The sequence below is a fragment of the Gobius niger genome (assembly GCF_951799975.1).
Source record: "Gobius niger genome assembly, chromosome: 16".
Taxonomy (NCBI): domain Eukaryota; kingdom Metazoa; phylum Chordata; class Actinopteri; order Gobiiformes; family Gobiidae; genus Gobius; species Gobius niger.
In genome coordinates, this window is record NC_136867.1 from 11,583,490 (window position 1) to 11,602,043 (window position 18,554).

General features: G+C 39.7%; 4 protein-coding genes across 5 annotated transcripts; 2 read left to right on the top strand and 2 right to left on the bottom strand.

Moving 5' to 3' along the window:
- Positions 1-1,965: 1,965 nt before the first annotated feature.
- LOC306975909 (uncharacterized protein) lies at positions 1,966-2,750 on the top strand. 2 transcript variants are annotated; one of them, XM_079573710.1, is made up of 5 exons: positions 1,966-1,986; positions 2,067-2,133; positions 2,221-2,457; positions 2,534-2,581; positions 2,651-2,750. In XM_079573710.1, the coding sequence occupies exons 2-5, from the start codon at positions 2,110-2,112 to the stop codon at positions 2,705-2,707; spliced, it is 366 nt and encodes a 121-aa protein (XP_079429836.1). In that variant the 5' UTR covers positions 1,966-1,986; positions 2,067-2,109; the 3' UTR covers positions 2,708-2,750. The 2 variants fall into 2 exon arrangements, with proteins under 2 accessions (XP_079429836.1, XP_079429837.1); XM_079573711.1 differs by having other exon boundaries at positions 2,534-2,585; positions 2,658-2,720.
- A 386-nt stretch (positions 2,751-3,136) lies between these two features.
- Positions 3,137-10,336, bottom strand: LOC306976428 (C-1-tetrahydrofolate synthase, cytoplasmic-like). The gene is made up of 27 exons (XM_079574354.1): positions 10,159-10,336; positions 9,135-9,219; positions 8,863-8,922; positions 8,738-8,791; positions 8,250-8,386; positions 8,064-8,164; positions 7,865-8,001; positions 7,673-7,784; positions 7,472-7,599; positions 7,262-7,359; positions 7,011-7,184; positions 6,699-6,835; positions 6,584-6,630; positions 6,404-6,511; positions 6,255-6,329; positions 6,068-6,170; positions 5,544-5,620; positions 5,320-5,460; positions 5,168-5,236; positions 4,990-5,101; positions 4,775-4,914; positions 4,621-4,662; positions 4,445-4,545; positions 4,178-4,355; positions 3,999-4,106; positions 3,716-3,868; positions 3,137-3,406 (listed from the first exon to the last, which is right to left on the bottom strand). Exons 1-27 carry the CDS (start codon positions 10,194-10,196, stop codon positions 3,317-3,319), a joined length of 2,805 nt encoding a protein of 934 aa, XP_079430480.1. The 5' UTR covers positions 10,197-10,336; the 3' UTR covers positions 3,137-3,316.
- Positions 10,337-10,520: 184 nt separating this feature from the next.
- On the top strand, positions 10,521-12,384 carry dorip1 (dopamine receptor interacting protein 1). Its single transcript, XM_079574356.1, has 5 exons — positions 10,521-10,786; positions 10,944-11,468; positions 11,552-11,641; positions 11,709-11,843; positions 12,010-12,384. Exons 1-5 carry the CDS (start codon positions 10,707-10,709, stop codon positions 12,185-12,187), a joined length of 1,008 nt encoding a protein of 335 aa, XP_079430482.1. The 5' UTR covers positions 10,521-10,706; the 3' UTR covers positions 12,188-12,384.
- A 1,634-nt stretch (positions 12,385-14,018) lies between these two features.
- On the bottom strand, positions 14,019-18,184 carry klhl28 (kelch like family member 28). The gene is made up of 5 exons (XM_079574355.1): positions 17,521-18,184; positions 16,810-17,447; positions 16,279-16,722; positions 15,453-15,661; positions 14,019-15,349 (listed from the first exon to the last, which is right to left on the bottom strand). Exons 1-5 carry the CDS (start codon positions 17,779-17,781, stop codon positions 15,186-15,188), a joined length of 1,716 nt encoding a protein of 571 aa, XP_079430481.1. The 5' UTR covers positions 17,782-18,184; the 3' UTR covers positions 14,019-15,185.
- Between the last annotated feature and the right edge of the window lie 370 nt (positions 18,185-18,554).

The window sequence follows — 18,554 nt, forward strand, 5'->3', positions numbered from 1 at the left end:
ATCTGCTTAGAAGAAACCTGGCTCTTGTGAATGAATGTAAAAACATAGGTTACTAGTCAGGATTTTGAATACATTATTTGTGTCTTTAAAGACCGAACTTTAAAGGCCCTGTACCTGATTTTCTTTTGTTTGCGAACAATGAACAAACATGTACATTTGAAAATATTAGTTGTGGTCCAAACCTTATTAACACATTAATAACAAATTGGTGACTAAATCAAAGTGCTTCAGTGCTGGGCAGGCATGGATGTGCCACATTTGCCTCATTAATTACCTGCTGTGGTCCTGCTGTGCTGTTTAAAATGTGTGGAGCACAGTAATTGAATTAATGACTTGCTGAATTGAAATATACACACACAATTTGATATACAATTTTAGGCATCTATGAGATAAACCACATTAAATAAAAAATCTTTCTTCTCAATTTCATTTGAGAGCCTGTAAGTGGCACATGAAATGCAAAGTGGTTTGCCCCAGGACTTGAGACGTGCAGTGATCTGTTCTCTTCACTAGATGTCACTATTTAACATGCTCACTGTTACTGTCGCTGCAATAATAAAAGCAAAACAAACCGAATATGCAAAATAGCTGTTTAATATGGGTCAATGAAATAAGTTGGTGGGTCAATTCAATTATATTAAGTGGACTGCAGAGCAATTTTGGGTCTCATTTACAATATTGAATCAGCAGAAATAGGGGAAGTCCTATTATAAACTATGTCAAGTTCAAACAGCATATTTAACTTTTGGGTTGAAATAGACTTAAAGAAGTTTATTTGGGTCATTCGACACTTGGGAAGGTGATGGGAACTGCTTTAATCAATATTACAACATACAATAATGCGCTAAATGAAGCATACGTTTGGTAAAATGACATAGGCCTACAACAAATAAAGGCAATGCTATCAATCTAAGGTTCATCTAAACTTCATCATCTGTGTCATCTTCAGGCACATGTTCGATACTGTTTTAAGGTGCGGTTTCCCTACGTGCGGAGTCCTGTAATTACACGGAGGTATTTACTTGTGTTATTGTTTGACTGGAGGATGACTGGATATAAGTTGTGAATGAATCCTTATGACGTTGATGACATTTTTTGGACACGCCACAATCCACAACCATTGTATTTTGTATGTCTCACAAATATCGAGACATTGACAACCAAAGTCTGTTTGTTTGTTTGTTTGTATACATTTGCTATATACATTGTTTCCCCCCAAATATATAGTGAACTTGAAACCTCTCTCCACGTCTGCAATTATAAACAGGAGTGACATTTCACTACTAAACATAAAAAATAAGCTCATCATAAGGCTATTTTTGCTGTGGTTTATTTCAAAATTTTAGTTGGTACTCAGGGTCATATGCAGTTTTAGAATTTATTCATTTTAATTATATATTTTTCCTCTTCTGCTTTCGTAATGTGTTTTTTTGGCTGAGACATGGTTTGCATCTATTTCAGTCATACTGTAATTTAGTCCAATTTAGCTTTATTTCAGACTAAGATCGTGATCCACACCTGGTGCTTCTTGGAAGGTAAAATATTTTAGGTACTTTGTGCGAAGAACCACTAGCCCTAATGTATTATACCTTATGTTTTGCAACCTGTTGTCATCTCCATGGAAACAAGGTGATGCTCTCAGCAAAGTTATGAATCAGGGCTGTGTAGAGGCGAGCCGGCTCACAGCAAATACATGTTTTTAAAAGATATTTTCCACCAATAAATCACCTATAATTAAATGAATGCTGGTATTTTATTGTTTATTGAAATGAAGCCTTTCCCACTATTATTTTAAACATGTGAGCAGTCTAATGCTGGATTTGAGCGTTGGCAAATTTTGAAACAATATAAGACGACAGACAAGGCATACTTGCAACACCTGTCATGCAACTATTAATTTGCCTGGAGCCTTCCTCTCGCTCGACTCTCCCTATAAATACGTACAAACCTTACATGCACCTGGGCACACATCTCGATCTGCAGCAGGTAAGACCTCCGCACCTTTCTACTTCAGATTAAAGCTTTTAGTTGCACCCACTTTTGTTTGAATGTTATTTTTCCAACAGATAATAATTGCCAGAGTAGTTTCCAACCAACTCCAAATACAACATGAGTGACGAACCGAAGAAAGAGGTAATGCTCCTCACGGTTTTTGATTTGATATTACATCGGTGTGTAATATGACAGATGTTTGGTAATAAGTTGTTTTTTTTCTTGCAGGAAGAGACAGCACAAGAAGAAGTGCAAAAAGAGGAGCAAGTAGAGCAAAAAGAGGAGCAAGAAGAGCAAAAAGAGGAGCAAGAAGAGCAAAAAGAGGAGCAAGAGGAGAAAAAGGAGGAGCAAGAACAGAAAAAAGAGGAGCAAGAACAGAAAAAAGAGGAGCAAGAAGAGCAAAAAGAGGAACAAGAAGAGGAAGAAGTGTCTGGATCTGAAGATTCCGTGTCTGGCTCAGGCGAGGTAAGGTGGACTGTCTCTTAAGTACAACTTCTTATTGCACTACTCTATTTTAAAGTATGTGAATATTTATTTTTAGGAAGGAGAAGGAGGAAATGGAAAAAAGAAGGGTCGGAAGTCGGGAAAGGTTTGTATCAATTAATAAAAATGTGCCTTTCTTTCACAATCTGAAGTAATGCATTGGTTGTGTGTGCAGAAAAAAGGACATGGTAAAGGAGGACGTGGCAAGGGAAAGCATAGGAAGGACGAATAAAGGAGTGCTCAACATTTGTATTTTACCTGTAGTAAATGCTCATGCTTTCATTAAATAATTTCTTCAAACATTATGATCTGTTCTTTATTATGAAAATGTGTGGCTTCGTTGATTTGATCTTCAGAAAGGAATGTGTCACATAAAGTGAGCTCTGCCACAACATACTTTGAATCCCTGTGAAGGGAGGGCATGAGAAGTCTGATGAAATGAGTGGCCAAGGCCTCATTGTTTTAGCTCTGTGATACAAAATGTCAAAATTAAAAAAAAGTCTCTATAATGTATGTTTTACAGTTTATTTAGAAAAGTGAGATTCACATTAAGCATACAGTAGTTATTGCATCACATTAACTTTGTCCATCCTGCTTGTTAGCTAAAAAAGAAAAAGGCAAAATTTCAGCTACAAATGTAGTAGTTTTAAGTACCGGTACATTATGAATCTGCTAGTCTGGTTTGACCATAGTGGAAATATACAATTACGTTAAACAGCATAGAGGAATTACAGTTTTAGGTTCACATTTTGAAAACTTTTCTCATGATAGCCCACACAAACCCACAGACTAACAGACAAATGAATGGTTGATGTGTTTAGTCAATTACCAAAACAATGTTTTAAAAAAGACCATTGATTTGTTCAGTGTCCGGGTTCAGGTCAATGTCATAGAAGCAAGGTCTCGTGGGAAGGCCAGGGATAGTGGGCATCTATAAGCATTAAATAAATGTTACTCCTCAAATCAAAAGCACAAATTAAGAATTTATTAATTATTATATCACATCTTAACAGTTAACAGATGCATTCAGTTCTGGAAATTATATTTATGGTTATATTCTGAAAATGTGTCACTGTGTGTAGGGTTTGCAGGAACATTGTGGTTAACTAATAGCAGTGAAATCATGATTTGCCAAAATCGTTTCTCAAAGACTTATCGATTTGTAATGTAAAACAACTCAAATGTAAGGTGCATGAAGTATCTGTTTCCAAGTGTTGACAGTAAAAACAAGGTCTCTTACCGTGCCAACCAGTGGGTAAAGAAAGCCAGCACCCACACTGGCTCGGATGTCCCTGATTGGCAGGATGAAGCCTGTGGGCACACCCTTTTTGTCTGCCTCATGAGAGAGGGACAGGTGGGTCTTTGCCATGCACATAGGAAGATTGCCAAAACCCTGCAGGGAACAGCACACTCATAAATAAATTATAAGTGAAATTATGTATTTATTTTCTCAAAGCCTTTAAAGTATCTTAAACATGATGATCTGTTTACAACGGAACATGTTTCAAATAATAGTGACGAACCTGTTTGGTGTAGAGCTCCACCTTGTGTTGAGCCTCAGGAAGAAGCTCAATGTCATCTGCACCATAAATCTTTTGGGCAATTGTCCGAATCTTGTCTGTAATCGATGACTATACACAAAACATTCTCCTTAGTATGCACCTCTATGTCTCTATAACAGCGAGACATGTTTGTTTTTTACCTCCAAGTTGTACAGGAACTTGAAGTCACTGGGAGACTCAGAGGCTCTCTGGACAGCTTTGCCCAGGGCCAGAGCTCCAGCGCCACCTTCAGCCCAGTGCTGGCAGCAAACGGCATCAAAGGCTCCAGCTAACTTGGCCATCTTGCAAACTAAATCTAATTCAGCGTCAGTATCCATCCTGCAGTTGGTAAGAGAACCATAGACAGTAGTGTTATTGATAGGATAAGTACATTACAATTGCTTTCTATCCTCTACTCAAATCCTTACTTAAATGCATTAACAGCCACGACTACAGGCACACCAAAGTGCATAGCATTTTCAATCTGCTTCTTCAGGTTACTGCAGCCATTCTCCAGCAGCCCCAAGTTCTAAATGCAAACAAACATATGCTTATTGTAGCGCTAATGTAAGGCTTGTTTAGCTCTTATCCAACGACCGGATACCTCTTCTACATATTCCTTGGGCAAAGGCATCCCAGCTGTCACCTGGGGAGAAAGAAAAAATGAGTAAGGGGAAGAAAATAAACACCACAATGTTCACAATGTTGTCATCCAGCCCAAAGTGCATTGTGATGATTTGTAAAACAATTAAACTCACTGTAGGCCCTCCTCCGTGCATCTTCAGTGCTCGGACAGTGGCTACAAGCACTACTACATGAGGCCTCAAACCAGAGTATCGGCACTTAATGTTAAAGAACTTCTCCATACCAATATCCGCACCAAAGCCAGCCTCCGTCACTGCATGAAGATGAGATGTAAGATCATTTTGTTTACCAACTGTAAAGAATATATAGCCACTTGCATAACACTTACCTACAAATCCTTCAGGTCCCACAAGCTTCAGGGCTATTTTGTCTGCCAGGATGGAGGAGTTGCCATGAGCTATGTTGGCGAAGGGGCCAGCATGAACAAACACCGGTGTACCCTGTAGTTTGCACAAATGTATGTTAAAGTCAACATAACCTAAAGTGACATAATGTGTAACTCCCACCTCTAGGGTCTGCATCAGGTTTGGCTTTATTGCATCTTTCATTAGGACTGTTAAAGCGCCACTCACTCCCTGTAGTTACAAAAGCAGAATGAGTTCATCAGTACAGTATTCTTTTTCATGTTTCCACATCAGCTCTTGTGAGTAAACTGTACCAGGTCCTCTGTTGTTATGGGGTCTCCATTTCGGCTGGTGGCTACAACCATTTTGGCCAGTCGCATGCGCATATCCTCTAAGCTGCTGGTCAAGGCAAGGACCGCCATAATTTCACTGGCCACTGTGATGTCAAACTGTGCCTAAAAAGGAGAACAAACATTTTTAACCTGTAGTGTCCCATCAGATTAAGATACGGCACTTCTATCAGGAAGACAAAAGATACCTCTCTTGTATATCCTTTTTCTGTGGGAGACTGTCCAATAGTGATCTTCCTCAAGAAGCGATCATTTGTATCAATCACTGTACACACAACAATTCAATTATAATGGTTGTCACGATGGCGGAGCAGTTAGTGCTTGTGAATTTTCAGCTAGAAGGTCCCAGGTTCAATCCCCGGCCAGACGTGGCCTTTCTGCATGGACTTTGAATGTTTGCATCTGCGTCGGTTTCCTACGGGGACTCTGGCTGCCCCTATCACTAAAAACATGTACAATGGGCCACAATGAAAGAGTGTGTTGCCTGTGAGTGAAAGGGGGGGCCTCGCTTCAGTCAGTCTACCCCGGGGCGGCTGTGGCTACAAGAGTAATAGCTTTGAGAAGCCAGGTAACACAGGCTTTTACAGCGCAATACAATTGAAATCCATTATTATTCATTATTATTATGATTATGATTATGATTATGATTATTATTATTAATGCTTGCAGCAGTAGTTCAAATTTAACAGGCAAAAAATTCCAGATATTGTACCTCTCTGCCAAGTGACACTGCCAGGGTCCATGTCCAAGCGTGCAAAACGAGTTATCTCCTCTTCAGTTAGAGTCGAGGGGTCGGTCTTTTTAATACCAAGTTTCTGATTTAGAAAAAAAAACTGTTACATGCAAGTAATTTCAGCAAAATTGTAAAAAAAAAAAAGTTATGCTTTGTAGAGACTAACCTCAAGTCTTTTGATCTGGATTTCTGAAAACAGCCTTTTTCCTCCACTGAGTGGAACTAGGCGATTGTAAAGAGCCTGATGCATAAAGATTCTGGTGAAACTAATGAACTTCTGACATTTCAAGTAGAAAACAGTGAATAAATACCCACTTTATCTGATTGTGTCGCTTCGTGAAACATGCGAGCATCAATGGCAGCAGCCACCAAGTTATTGGCGGCTGTGATGGCATGAATGTCTCCAGTGAGGTGGAGGTTGAACTAGAGAAAAAAGTGTTTTTAATAGATCATACTATCATTTATGTACATTTCTAACAAGCTGTTTTCCAGTACCTCCTCCATAGGAATTACTTGTGAATAACCACCACCTGCAGCACCACCTAGGGACAAAACAACAGAACAACAGTTCTTAAAGTAATTTGGTGGTTACATTTTTTCCAAGACTAACCTTTAATCCCAAAGGTAGGCCCTTGAGATGGTTGTCGAACACATGCAAATACATTGAGATTCATGTGAGCTCCCAGGGCCTGCACAAGGCCAATAGTGGTGGTGCTCTTTCCCTCTCCCAAAGGAGTGGGTGTGATGCTTCAGGAAGAATACAATGCCAAAATGTCAAGAAACAATGTTCAAGTACAAGTGTAAATATTAAGATAAACATCCATCCATCCAACTTAACAACACACTTCATTGAAGTATACTTAACATGCTTGATACTTTGTGAACTTAAGCCTGTACATGAAAGGAGCAGAGAACAACATACCCAGCGACAACAACATATTTGCCATCTGGCTGTGCCTGCAGTCGCTTCATGATGGATAGTTGAACTTTGGCTTTGGTCTTTCCATAGAGCTCCACCTCATCTGAAAGCAGACCCGCTTCCTTTGCTATTTGGTCGATGGGTTTTGGTATACAGGATCGAGAAATCACAATGTCACTGATGAAAAGAAGACACAGAATAACCAATTACGAATAATTGTAGTTAATGCTGTTTTGAAGTGAAAAAACACTTACCTCGGTACAGGTTTTTCAAGTTTCAATTCATTGTAAGTAATATTCCATTTTCCAGGACGATTGCACTCCACAAATCTTTTTGCACTTTGAACCGTGTTCTGAAGACAACAATAGATACCAATAAAATAGTTAAGAATTACCTGAAGCTATCTTAACAGTCTCACACATAATTGATATATTGTTAGTTGGTTGGATCGGGACTACTCTTACCGCCATCAGCATAGCTACAGTCATGGGCCCCACACCACCAGGCACTGGAGTGATGAAATCTGCCCGCTCCTTGGCTGAGACATAGTCCACATCACCCACGACACGCTTACCACTTGGCCTGGTTTCATCTGAGAAGCAACATAAAAACACTTAGGGTCGTTGGAACTCTTTAAAAATATTAATTGAATCTTTGTCACAAACCTGGGATGTAATTAATGCCACAGTCAATGACAACTGCTCCTTTTTTGATCCACTCTCCTTTAACCATCTCTGGTTTACCAATGCCTACAACCAGGATGTCAGCTTTTCCAACCTATGACAAAATGTGAGAAGTCGTCCATTTCAATACTTTGTAGAAAGTGCAGTATATTAGCTTTATGTCGAAACTCTTACCTCCAGGTCTAAGTCAACAGTCTTGGAGTGACAGGTAGTGACAGTTGCGTGACTCCAGAGCAGAAGGTCATGCATTGGTGCCCCCACAATTTTACTGCGTCCAAGCACCACAGCTTTCTTTCCCGCAACAGACACCCCTGTACAAAAAATATTCTTTACAATCTTTTATGATGATACACAATGTTTATGACATTATTACCAGTTTGTTTGATTAACTCCATGCAGCCATTTGGTGTGCAGGGAATAAAACAGTCACGTAGATCCCCACGTGCAAGTTTCCCAGCACTTATGCTTGTTAGTCTGTTTTTAATAAACAAGTACAAAGCTGTGAATATTACCGTGTAAAGTCTAGAAAAACTGAAATCATGTAGTGAAGTGGGCTCACCCATCTACATCCTTTTCTGGTGCCACAGCATTGGTGACTTTCTCTGTATCAACCTTGTGAACTGAGTCGAGTGGCAGCTGGACAATGAGTCCATGGACAGATGAATTTTCATTCACCTCGGTAATGGCATGTAGAATCTGTCAATGAACAGACTTGTTAGACTTAATCCAATATTTCATCATTTCAATACGAGCGATTGCGATGTCGTCACATCCGTTGGCCGTGGTAGGCATTTTACGTTTTCATATTTGATAAAAAATGTATTAAAATCCTATGATCTGCAAAAACAATGTCCATAAACAGGGCATTGCTTCTCTTGCGCTGTATCAGATCTATCCTTTTATAAAACCGAGTTAGAGGCCTGGATGCAGCAGCTGTTGCCAATCATTCATCAAAACATTCAGCAAAAATTGTGGAAGTAAACAATAACCGTGATCGCTCGTATGAATCACTTTAATTAACATTCACTATTATGTACATTACATTACCTCTTTTTCTGTCGCTGTTTTGGGGAGTTTCAAATGGGTTGCATTTATTCCAATCTATTAGAAAGGAGAGATTTTTCAAATTCTGCATACAGTTAGCAAATCTACAAACTGAGAAAGGCATTTACCTCCTTCGCTGCCTTCATTTTCATACTAATGTAGAGAGTGGAATCTTCTCTGTCACCAACCTGCAAAGAACCATTCACAATCAAAATAATTACAAGAACAAAGACGAATGACAGCTCTTTAGAGTTTTATCAAAAGAAGAAGTAGCAAAGGCCAGGCAAAGTATTTTTTACCTTCCAACTGACTCCACAAAAAGCCATAAAAAGGAGTGGCAAAATATGCCACCAAAATTCCAAAGTTTATAGCTTTCATTCAGTCAATTGTGATTATTTACCTGTAAAACTACAAGCCCAGGTGCAAAATTGGGGTCCCATTGCTTCATGATTTCGACCTCTTTCTTCAGGCGCTCTTTTACCAATCTAAACAGAAAACAAAAAAACAAAATGTGAAGTTTATTTATTCTGTATTATTTTCCACAACTGCCAGGTGTGTGTTTTTGATTGAATCATACTATGAGCAGTGTTATTTGTCCTCCTGTTACTCTTTGGCATTTCATTGATCAGAATATTGTGAAAGATTTAAAGGCTTTGAAGAGATAAGGTTTGAAGAAAGATTAAGTAGACTGGAGCCTAAAGAAATAAACACAGAAAGCCTTGGTTTTTTTTTTTAAGCTTGCCACCAATTACAAAACCTGGACTCAAAAGGACAATGGGAAACCTGGTATAAAATGCACACATTTGATAAACAAATAGCTGCAACAACTAGCCAACTAATCAAAAATAAACCTTCAATATAAACCTTAAGCAATAATTATCTGGAAAAACTCAGACTTTAACAGACTTCAGAAATGGCGCTTGACAAGTCTATAATTAAATAATGAGAACTGTGTGGGAATTAACAAAGTGCAGGATGTCTTGTCTTGTGACAGGCACATGCAACTTAATACGCTTTTTTTTTGGTTCGGAAAAAGTGTGCATCCAGTGTAAAAGAAAAAGGAATAGCCTAATATACCCTAACTGTAGATATTTGTCAATGAATGAATGCATTTTAGTAGTAGCCTAGTACAGGTCAGCGGACCAGGGGGCAAAGGTCAGTCAAAAAACAATGGGTTTATTACATAATGCTGGAATCATGTAGTTGGACAAACACTTTCAATTTCTCTCAATTGCATATCAAATCGTGAGCACAGTTTCAGTAATATGATCAAAAAAGACAGTTCATATACATCATTACTTTCTCTAACGCACTGAAGCGCAGCATGGTACCAACCCTACTGTAACATGTGGTGACAAAACAAATGATAAAACTACTCTTCCTCGTGCATTGCCTTTGAGTAAGTTTAATAAATGAATACTTACCCAGACACCTCCTTCCCGCTTATGATTTTGGCTGGCATCTTTCCTCTCTTGTCGTCTATGACTTTGGTCAGTGGCAATGTCTCGTGCACAGTTTGACCAGAACAGGAGTTGCAAAAATGATTGAGTTCAACGCACTGTGATTGCGTGTATGTACTTCGCAACTTGGCGGTTCACATCGGACTCCTACGCCTTTATTCGGTGTAAAAACTTTCACGAATGTCAGAGTGCGTAAGCAAGGGGGCGGTGCTAAAAGTTGATTGGCGCGTTGTTTAGCCAATCGTATATAGAGGTTGTAGCCCTTAGTAACCAATGAGTTTTAACCAGTGACTTGACGCAGTAGCGCAGTTTCGCCGGCAGAGGGCAGCACAGAAATGTGGGATTGTCACGTCAATGTTTTGCTGTGGTGGTCGTGTTAAGAGAAGAGTTGATGCCAGGACGGTGTTTGGGTCTCCCCGAGGGTATCTCCAGCCTAGAAAGAGCGAGAATACAACTTTTTTTCATCAAAGTAACCATGAAGCGAAGGAAGGCATGAAGAAACACACCGAGCTATGGGGGATAGTTTGTACGGTCTGAACGACAACGAGGAGCTCTTGTTTATTTCTAGTGATAACAGCTTACATTTTGAGAGGTACGTTTTTTCTCACCTCACTCATGCATATATTCCAGAACAATATCTCTCCTCTCATGATGCATTTTTGTAATTGAGATCATTGTTTGTTGTGGTTGGCTAATGCTAGCTTATTTCCCCCTCTGTGCGTCTTGGGTCTTTATTCCTTTGTGTATAGGTCCAAGACGCTGTTTGAAGAAATCCGTGCGTCTGTAAACAATAATGATGAAGAAGATCGCTGCTTCTGGAGGCCTGTTCTTCCATGGGGTGGTGTCTACACAATTAAGGCTGGGAGGAAGGCAATGTCCTGCATTCCTCTATATGTCCAGATAAGCCTTAAAAACACATGCACCATCGATGGGTTTCTTATGATTCTTTATGTTATTTTACGGGACAACCAAGGGTTTTCTCGAGAGCTCTCCGCCTTTCTTGGCAAACAGTTTGTTGACCACTTCCTCTACTTGATGGACTCCTGTGACTACACAACTGTTAAAATGCTGTGGATATGGGAGAGGATGTCCAAAAAGCAATATCGCTCAGAAATCCACAAAACAGCGTTGGAGATTGATCTTTTTGGCAATGAACATCAAAATTTCACAGAAAACCTGGACAATTTGATGTCCACCATGCAAGAAAGTCTGTGTGACAACTGGAATTGTCCAGTCCGCTTCCAGGAGATGATCAAAACAACCATCAACATTTGGTATGTTATCTCCACATAATAACATGCCATACCACAAAAACAAACACGCCTATTTACTTAAAATAATGTTATTTCACTTTCAGTCCACCCAATGAGCTGCCCCAAAGGGACCCAATTCAGTCTGCTGTGGATGAGTTTTTCTTCCCCAAATATCTCCTCTGCACAGAGCTTGGGTGAGATACTTTCACAAATGCAGTACATTGCTAGAATGAACTTTCTTATAATTGATCCTGTTGACAGATGTGGTGGTCTTAGAGAGTATTCTCAACGAGTGTTCTGCCATGGACCTCCAGCATTTGTCATTTTAAACATGCAGAAGTGGAGATCGGAAGACTTGTCACATGTTCCCTATAACCTTGATCTCTGTCAGCAAAGGTATACGTCATACTACTGTATGCTTACTTTATGTCTCCTAAGTTGCCACGTGGCAGTTTTACAAACATGTAACAAACTGGGTGTCTACCACTTCTGTTTTGTTGTTTTAGTTCTTTGACGTAAACAGTGCAAGCTTCAATACTTTAACATGTGTTCTATTCCTAAGGTATTTACTGGAGGGTGCCACACTCTTTAACAAAGATGAGCATCACTACTCAGCAGCATTTCAAATCGATGGCTACTGGTTGCACTATGATGGTTTGAGGAGTGACAATCTCATCCTGTTATACAAACCACCCGAGTTTCTACTGTTATCCTCTCTGGTTTACGTTCGCTCCAAATGAAGAGAAATTATACTGTATTGTTTCTTTTGGAGCAAGATTACCCATACAAAATTCTGTATGTTTACACAGAATCTGCGCATCAGCTTTAGAAGCGTCCTTGGAATCCAAGAGAATAATGGACTATAATAGTTCTTAGTTACAAGTGTATTTTTGAACAAATGTATGATTGACTTTGAGGCTTTGCATCTTCAACATATACATTCACACAATGCATAAGAGTCACCACAAAATAAATTATGCCATATATGCATCTTTACAAAATGTTTTTCTTTACTCCATTGTATAAGTTGGTGTGGAAATGGTTTTTAAACATCTCTGAATAATTGATGTGCTTGTGTCATTTGAAATGGCAGGTTATAATATGCTTTTATGTATGGGTTAAGCTAACCAAAACTCTTCAATTTCTTGAAACTCCATCACAGGCATTTGCCTGGCCTCAGTTTTTTGTACAACATTTAAAAATGATAAATGTACCTGCTGCTAATAATGCACAAACACAAACTGCTAACATTTGTAAGGCAGGCATTTATTTTGAACTGGGCACAACTACACCACACAGAATGACAGATGTAAAATGTCTTTAATCGAAACATGACAATGTAAAATGTCTTTAGTATCAGTCCACATTTTACAAAATGAGACGCACAATGAACACACAGAAAAAGCAGTGGTCATTTGGCTAACATTGACAAATAACGAGTGGTACTCTGTTAGTCATTCATCCATCTGCTTTGAACAAGCACTTTGGTGAGAGAGTAGTGGGTAAAAGTGGACATTGGCCAGGCCATGACAAGAACGCACATGTACTCCCTTTTGCAGGTTTACGTTTTCAGGTTATCAGCTCCTTTTAATCATAGTCTGTTAGTGGTAAATATATGGTTCAATAAAAAACAAGACTACAACACTTATGCCAGACGGGTCAAAGCAATGGCACATAATTACGCCTGCGTGATTAGCGCCATGTATACACACACATTACTGACAAAAAAACATCACAAACAAAAGATAAAAGACAGAAAAATCAAATCATAAATACAATATATTGGCATTGTTTTCCTTAAGTTAACCATTTGCAGTCTTGTTTCATTTTACACGCATTGATCCATTTACAGTATTAAGGAAAGGTGAGGAAAAAGTACTACATGGTCATGCAATCAACCTGTTAACATTTTTAAACACTGGCAACTAAATTGCAAGTTAATTCTATTCAGAGCTCTGGTTTAGCCATGTATTAGATTAGCAACTCAAATGGACATTTGTTATGAAGCAAACGCAGGTCTAATTTAGAACCCTTTCATACATCAGAAACCTACAACATGTAGATCAGAACACATGCTGACAATGAGACAACAATGAAACATTTGATTTGCACATGCCTTGGCTTTAGAGGGACAAAAACAAATAGGAAAATAAATCTTATTGCAATTATGCAAATGCCATGATCCAGCCATTAAAAGAAGTGTACAAATGACAACAGTTTGATTATGTGCAATGCTGAGCCTACGTAGAACTTGTATGCAAAGGTCATTGACCAAAACAGATTGTAGACACCAAAACAACTTGACACCCAATACCAAAATTCTGTTGCTCATTAATGTGCACTCCTGTCAATTTTGGTCTCATAACTAATTTAGGCAATCCAATACTGCAAGTCAAGTATTTCGCATCTTGTGTGATGGTTTTTGTTCAAAGAATGAGCAACAACAGTGCTTGTGTTGGTTATGCGCTACCTTTGGGACATCAATTACCATTAGACCATCCTGAAGACTTTTGCTTCTTACCAAATTCACATTCTCTGCGAGAATAAGAAAAAAATAAAATGAATCCATTTGGCACTTAACATATGAACCTCAACTTTGCCACAAAGTCAAGGTGTACAGGAGTCAAGTACAGACAAAATTGAAGACAATGCACTGCAGTTCCACATCGAAGAATGGCAGAAAGCAGCATATGCTTTAAGATGTGTCCACCTTTTACGAAAGAAAAATCTGAACTACACATGTATGGAATCAAAGAAGTTTCATTTATGGGTCACTAGGGACTTTGTTTTTACAAAATGTGTACGCATTTTAAATAATAAAAGAAAAAGCAATAACTCATCTTGAGACGTAGACTATAAGCTGAATCCTGATTCTGACAGTAGCACCATTTTAGACTTGAGCATACAAAGCCAATAGTGAATGGTAGCTGAAAGTGCTTGCACTTTAAATTAATAAGGAATTGTCATAGGTTCATGGAAGTGCCAGTGAATTTACTAATATTCAAATATTAGTAACACTTTTGGCCTTTTTATTAACAGCTAAATATTAGTAAAATGGCCAAAATTTTCAGACAAATCGAACATTTTTTTCCACTCATCTCGAGGTACACATTCACATTTTCACTTGTGACCCAGTGCAGAAACATTTACAGGCAATGCACTAGAGTATATTCAACTATATACTGTATTTCGACATTTCACAAGGAGAGAAAAGGCAGCCCTTTAAGAGGAAATATAAAGATTCTGGCTCCTCTCTTTTTGAGAAGCTCTGATTTTGATGCATAACTGAGTCGCTGAGTATCAGTCGAGCATCAGTTTTTAAAAACAGAGACCCAACAAAATTACACTGAACATGCTTAAAGTCTGAGCATGTGCTCATGCGTACGCTACATTGTTGAAGAGTCACAGACACATGTTATGGTTGCAGCAGGTGTGGAGGAAACGGCGATGACATGGAAAGAACATATTTGCACTAGACTTGAAAATCTTAAGATTCTACCAACAATCTTCTGGGAAAATGGCTCAGAGTCCCCCTGGTGGTCAGCAGAATACTGCTTACATCTTGTCAGTCAATCTTCTTTGCCAGAGAGACAGCCTTATATCCCTGTGTCCAGCACACTCCACTTTCTTCCTCAGGTATTCAGGTCTGAGCCCTGAAGATGAGTGTCGGAAGAAGGAGCAGTTAACAAAACAAAGTCTTTGCAGTCATGCTCAAGTCCTCTCTGACTGGGCCATAGGTCAAAGGGCTGTCAAACCAAAGTTACACCTGCAGTACATCATTCCACTTGAGTCCAACCAGCTGTCTGTTATAGGGTCATAACGTTGAACAGTGTTCAAGTAGGACGATCCAGAGTGTCCTCCCACCACATAGAGGTAGTTGTCCACAATGGCTGAGCCCACACCTACATAAGATTTAAAATGCACTAATAATACAAGACTAGCCAAAATAATACAGAACAAACCAAAATAATACCAAATATTGTCGAGACATGGTCTTTTACTTACCCGTTCGTGGTTCATTCATAGGTCTGCACGCTGTCCACTGGTTCTGATGGGGATCGTATCTCTCAATGCTAGAAAGGTGAGATACTCCATTGTGCCCACCAACAACAAATATAAACCCAAGCATAACCCCTACTCCGAAGTTGATCCTCTTATCTGCCATGGGGGCTACCATTTCCCAGGCCTCCTTACTAGGATCATAGCGCTCCACACTGTGCAAAGAAAACAATTAGTATCAGGTTAGTATTTCAACTGAATTGCCCAGTGACTATATAGTGATATTAAATCCAGAATAAACAAATACTCCACAACAAACTTAGTTGTTTTCAGAAAGCAATCATAAATAGGCTGTTAGGGAGAGAAAAACGTCCCAGAAGATTACCTGTCCAAACACATTCAACTCAGGGGTTTTGGGAGTCAAGGAAACAAACCACAGGGGCGCTGGTCTTTTGAGATTCACAGCAACAACACTACATTAGCAGCACTCGCAAAGGGACTCTCAGAAAAAACTTCAGTAACCACCTCTACAACTTAAATACTTTTAATAGGCATCTGATCTTTTTAACAGCAATACTTGACATCCATGCTGTTGCTGGTTCTACTCAATAACCAAGATGACTTCTTGCACATTTTTATCGATACAGGTTAAGATCTTAAGGAACTAGAAGATTTAACAGAAATGTCACAAAAATCTAGGATTTATATGCACAATGTCAGAGACTAACACTATATTAAAGCTGATCGAAGGTTTCTTGTCCAATGCAATGGGCCCATAAACTTTTGTTCATGACGGCAAAAAAAAAAAAAAAAAAAAAAAAAAGGTCATTACCTGTTCATATGTGCTGGGCCATATCCGCCAATGGCATAAACCATACCATCCAGGACTGCTGTGGCAAAACAGCTGCGTGACTTTGTCATGGGTGCTACAGGCTGCCACTCCTTTAGCTTGGGCACATATTTCTCCACAGACTGCAAGTAATACTGGCCATCATATCCTCCCAAAGCATACAGCTCTCCAGCCAGGACCACCACACCAAGAGTGCTGCGGCACTCAGCCATTCGCTCCACAGACGACCAGGTGTTGCTTTCAGGGTCCCAACTCTCCACAGTGCTTTCGTGTCTGCGATAGCTAATCCCTTGTCTCATATGTGTGGCAATGCCTCCCACCACGTATACTTTGTGGTCCAGCACGGCCACTCCAAACTCGTATCGAGGGACACTAAGCGGCGCCAGTCCAATCCATGAATCGGTCTGTGGGAAGTACATTTCCATACTGCAAAAAGGGTTTTAGCCAATTATTAAAAAGCAATAGACAACCACAGAAAAGCAGTATAATGCACAGCATTAACCACAAAATTACCTTTCCAGTGTGGCAAACAGTCCCGCCTTGCCTCCCACTGCAAGTAGCACCTTCGGAGCACACCTGGGTCGTGCCGACAATACAGTCTGATAAGAGAGCCGATGCTCAGGCATGAAATGATATTTAAGAGCCTCATTGAGCAGATGCTTGCAGGCATGGTCATCGCGTATGAGGTGGTTAGCTTCATAAAGGCGAGTGAGAAATTTGACACTCAGAAGTGGAAGGCGCACGCAGTGCAATAACTGAGCAAGATATTGCTGTCTTTCTGTTACGTCATATTTGATCCATGATTCCAATGCATAAAACACAGTCTCCTCTGTGACAACCTTTAGGCAGTCATTAGAGACAATTTCATCCAACTCAGCTCGTGTCAGTTCAAAAAACTCCTCTGTCTGACAGACTTCTTCAAAATTCTCACAGATAAATTTAGTTGCAGCCAGACACAGGTCATGACAACCATAAGTTTCTGCAAAACGGGAAATACCTATACAATTTCCAGCATCAAGCTGGCTCTCGAGGAAAGAACAGCACTCTTTGAGTACAAGTTTGACCTGAAGTAAGTTGGCCGCCGGTAAGAGAGATTCTACTGTCTCTTGAGAGATAAACACAGTCCCTGTGTAGGCATACTCCACAATGGCCTAAGTCAGAAAAGAAAAACATGTTACTACAGAAGAACATTTCTACTCTTACAATTAAAGGTTCCAAACATACCTTTAATGCAGTTTCATCTATGCACTGAAATTCTACTTCAGATGTCTCTTTTTCCGACAGATTACCAGTGAACATGGCCTTGAAGTAAGGACTGATGCTGGCCAATACAACTTTGTGAGCATGGATCTTGGCATCTCCCACACGGAGAACAATGTCACAAAGTTCATGGTCCTGCCGCAGAAGCTGGAGGCCTTGCAGCAACTGCTCTGAGTGAGGCCGTGTCAGACTGGCAAACATATAGGACTGGTCTTGTTGGTCCATCTACAAAGAGTGTTGTACAAATTAATGTCATCGTATTCACTTGACATTTTCAGACCACCACCCCACCATCTTATTCTGGTGGAATAAAATGTAAATTGACAATGCAGGATTACATACGTGTGCATGTTTGATCACAAATCAGTGAATTCAGTCTAGCAAGTAAAGCTAAGGCATGATCCCCAGTCTGTGCTAGCTAAGGCAAGCTGCGTGCTTTGCCAAAATCAACGAAATGTATTGTGACGCTGTGAACAAGTCAGATGGCAAACCTCTTTTAGAAGCGGTCACATCGTTTCTGACATGATCACTGTTTTGAGAGGACATAGATTACAAAGCACTAGCAGCCTAGCTTGGCAAAGCGAATAGCTAGGCATGAGCTAACTACTGTAAAACACATTAACAGCTTAATCATTAAACACGAGATCTACAGAGCGAGGTCTTTTCATTTTAGAGTAAGCATCGCAGCCAGTCTGCCGTCTTAAAAAGCACACGATTCACAAGGTTATTTTTCCTCGTTTATCGCTGCAGTCAACGCAGGTTAGCGGCTAAAAATAAACACGGTTACTGTGGCTAGCAGCATCATTGATTGATGTACAGTAACATGGCTGGCAGCTACAAACGTCACGTTATTGCCATCTGTTAAATAACAAACAAGTCACACACTCACAAGCATGTAAAATAGTGGATCTGACCTGTAACTGATCCGTCTGCCGTGCCGCTGTAATGTACAGTTTTGCAGCAGCAGCACCGAGAAGGAAAACAACCCACAGCCAACC

Coding starts and splice junctions, on each gene's coding strand:
- LOC306975909 (XM_079573710.1), top strand. CDS start 2,110: ATGAGTGACGAACCGAAGAAAGAG. Junction 2,134..2,220: donor GTGACGAACCGAAGAAAGAG/GTAATGCTCCTC, acceptor TTTTTCTTGCAG/GAAGAGACAGCACAAGAAGA. Junction 2,582..2,650: donor AGGGTCGGAAGTCGGGAAAG/GTTTGTATCAAT, acceptor TTGTGTGTGCAG/AAAAAAGGACATGGTAAAGG.
- LOC306976428 (XM_079574354.1), bottom strand. CDS start 10,196: ATGCCAGCCAAAATCATAAGCGGGAAGGAGGTGTCTGG. Junction 4,663..4,774: donor TGCACGGAGGAGGGCCTACA/GTGAGTTTAATT, acceptor CTTTCTCCCCAG/GTGACAGCTGGGATGCCTTT. Junction 4,546..4,620: donor CCAAGGAATATGTAGAAGAG/GTATCCGGTCGT, acceptor GTTTGCATTTAG/AACTTGGGGCTGCTGGAGAA.
- dorip1 (XM_079574356.1), top strand. CDS start 10,707: ATGGGGGATAGTTTGTACGGTCTGAACGACAACGAGGAGCTCTTGTTT. Junction 10,787..10,943: donor AACAGCTTACATTTTGAGAG/GTACGTTTTTTC, acceptor CTTTGTGTATAG/GTCCAAGACGCTGTTTGAAG. Junction 11,469..11,551: donor AAAACAACCATCAACATTTG/GTATGTTATCTC, acceptor TTTCACTTTCAG/TCCACCCAATGAGCTGCCCC.
- klhl28 (XM_079574355.1), bottom strand. CDS start 17,781: ATGGACCAACAAGACCAGTCCTATATGTTTGCCAGTCTGACACGGCCT. Junction 17,448..17,520: donor TAGATGAAACTGCATTAAAG/GTATGTTTGGAA, acceptor TTTCTGACTTAG/GCCATTGTGGAGTATGCCTA. Junction 15,662..16,278: donor GGCCCAGCACATATGAACAG/GTAATGACCTTT, acceptor TTCTTTGCACAG/TGTGGAGCGCTATGATCCTA.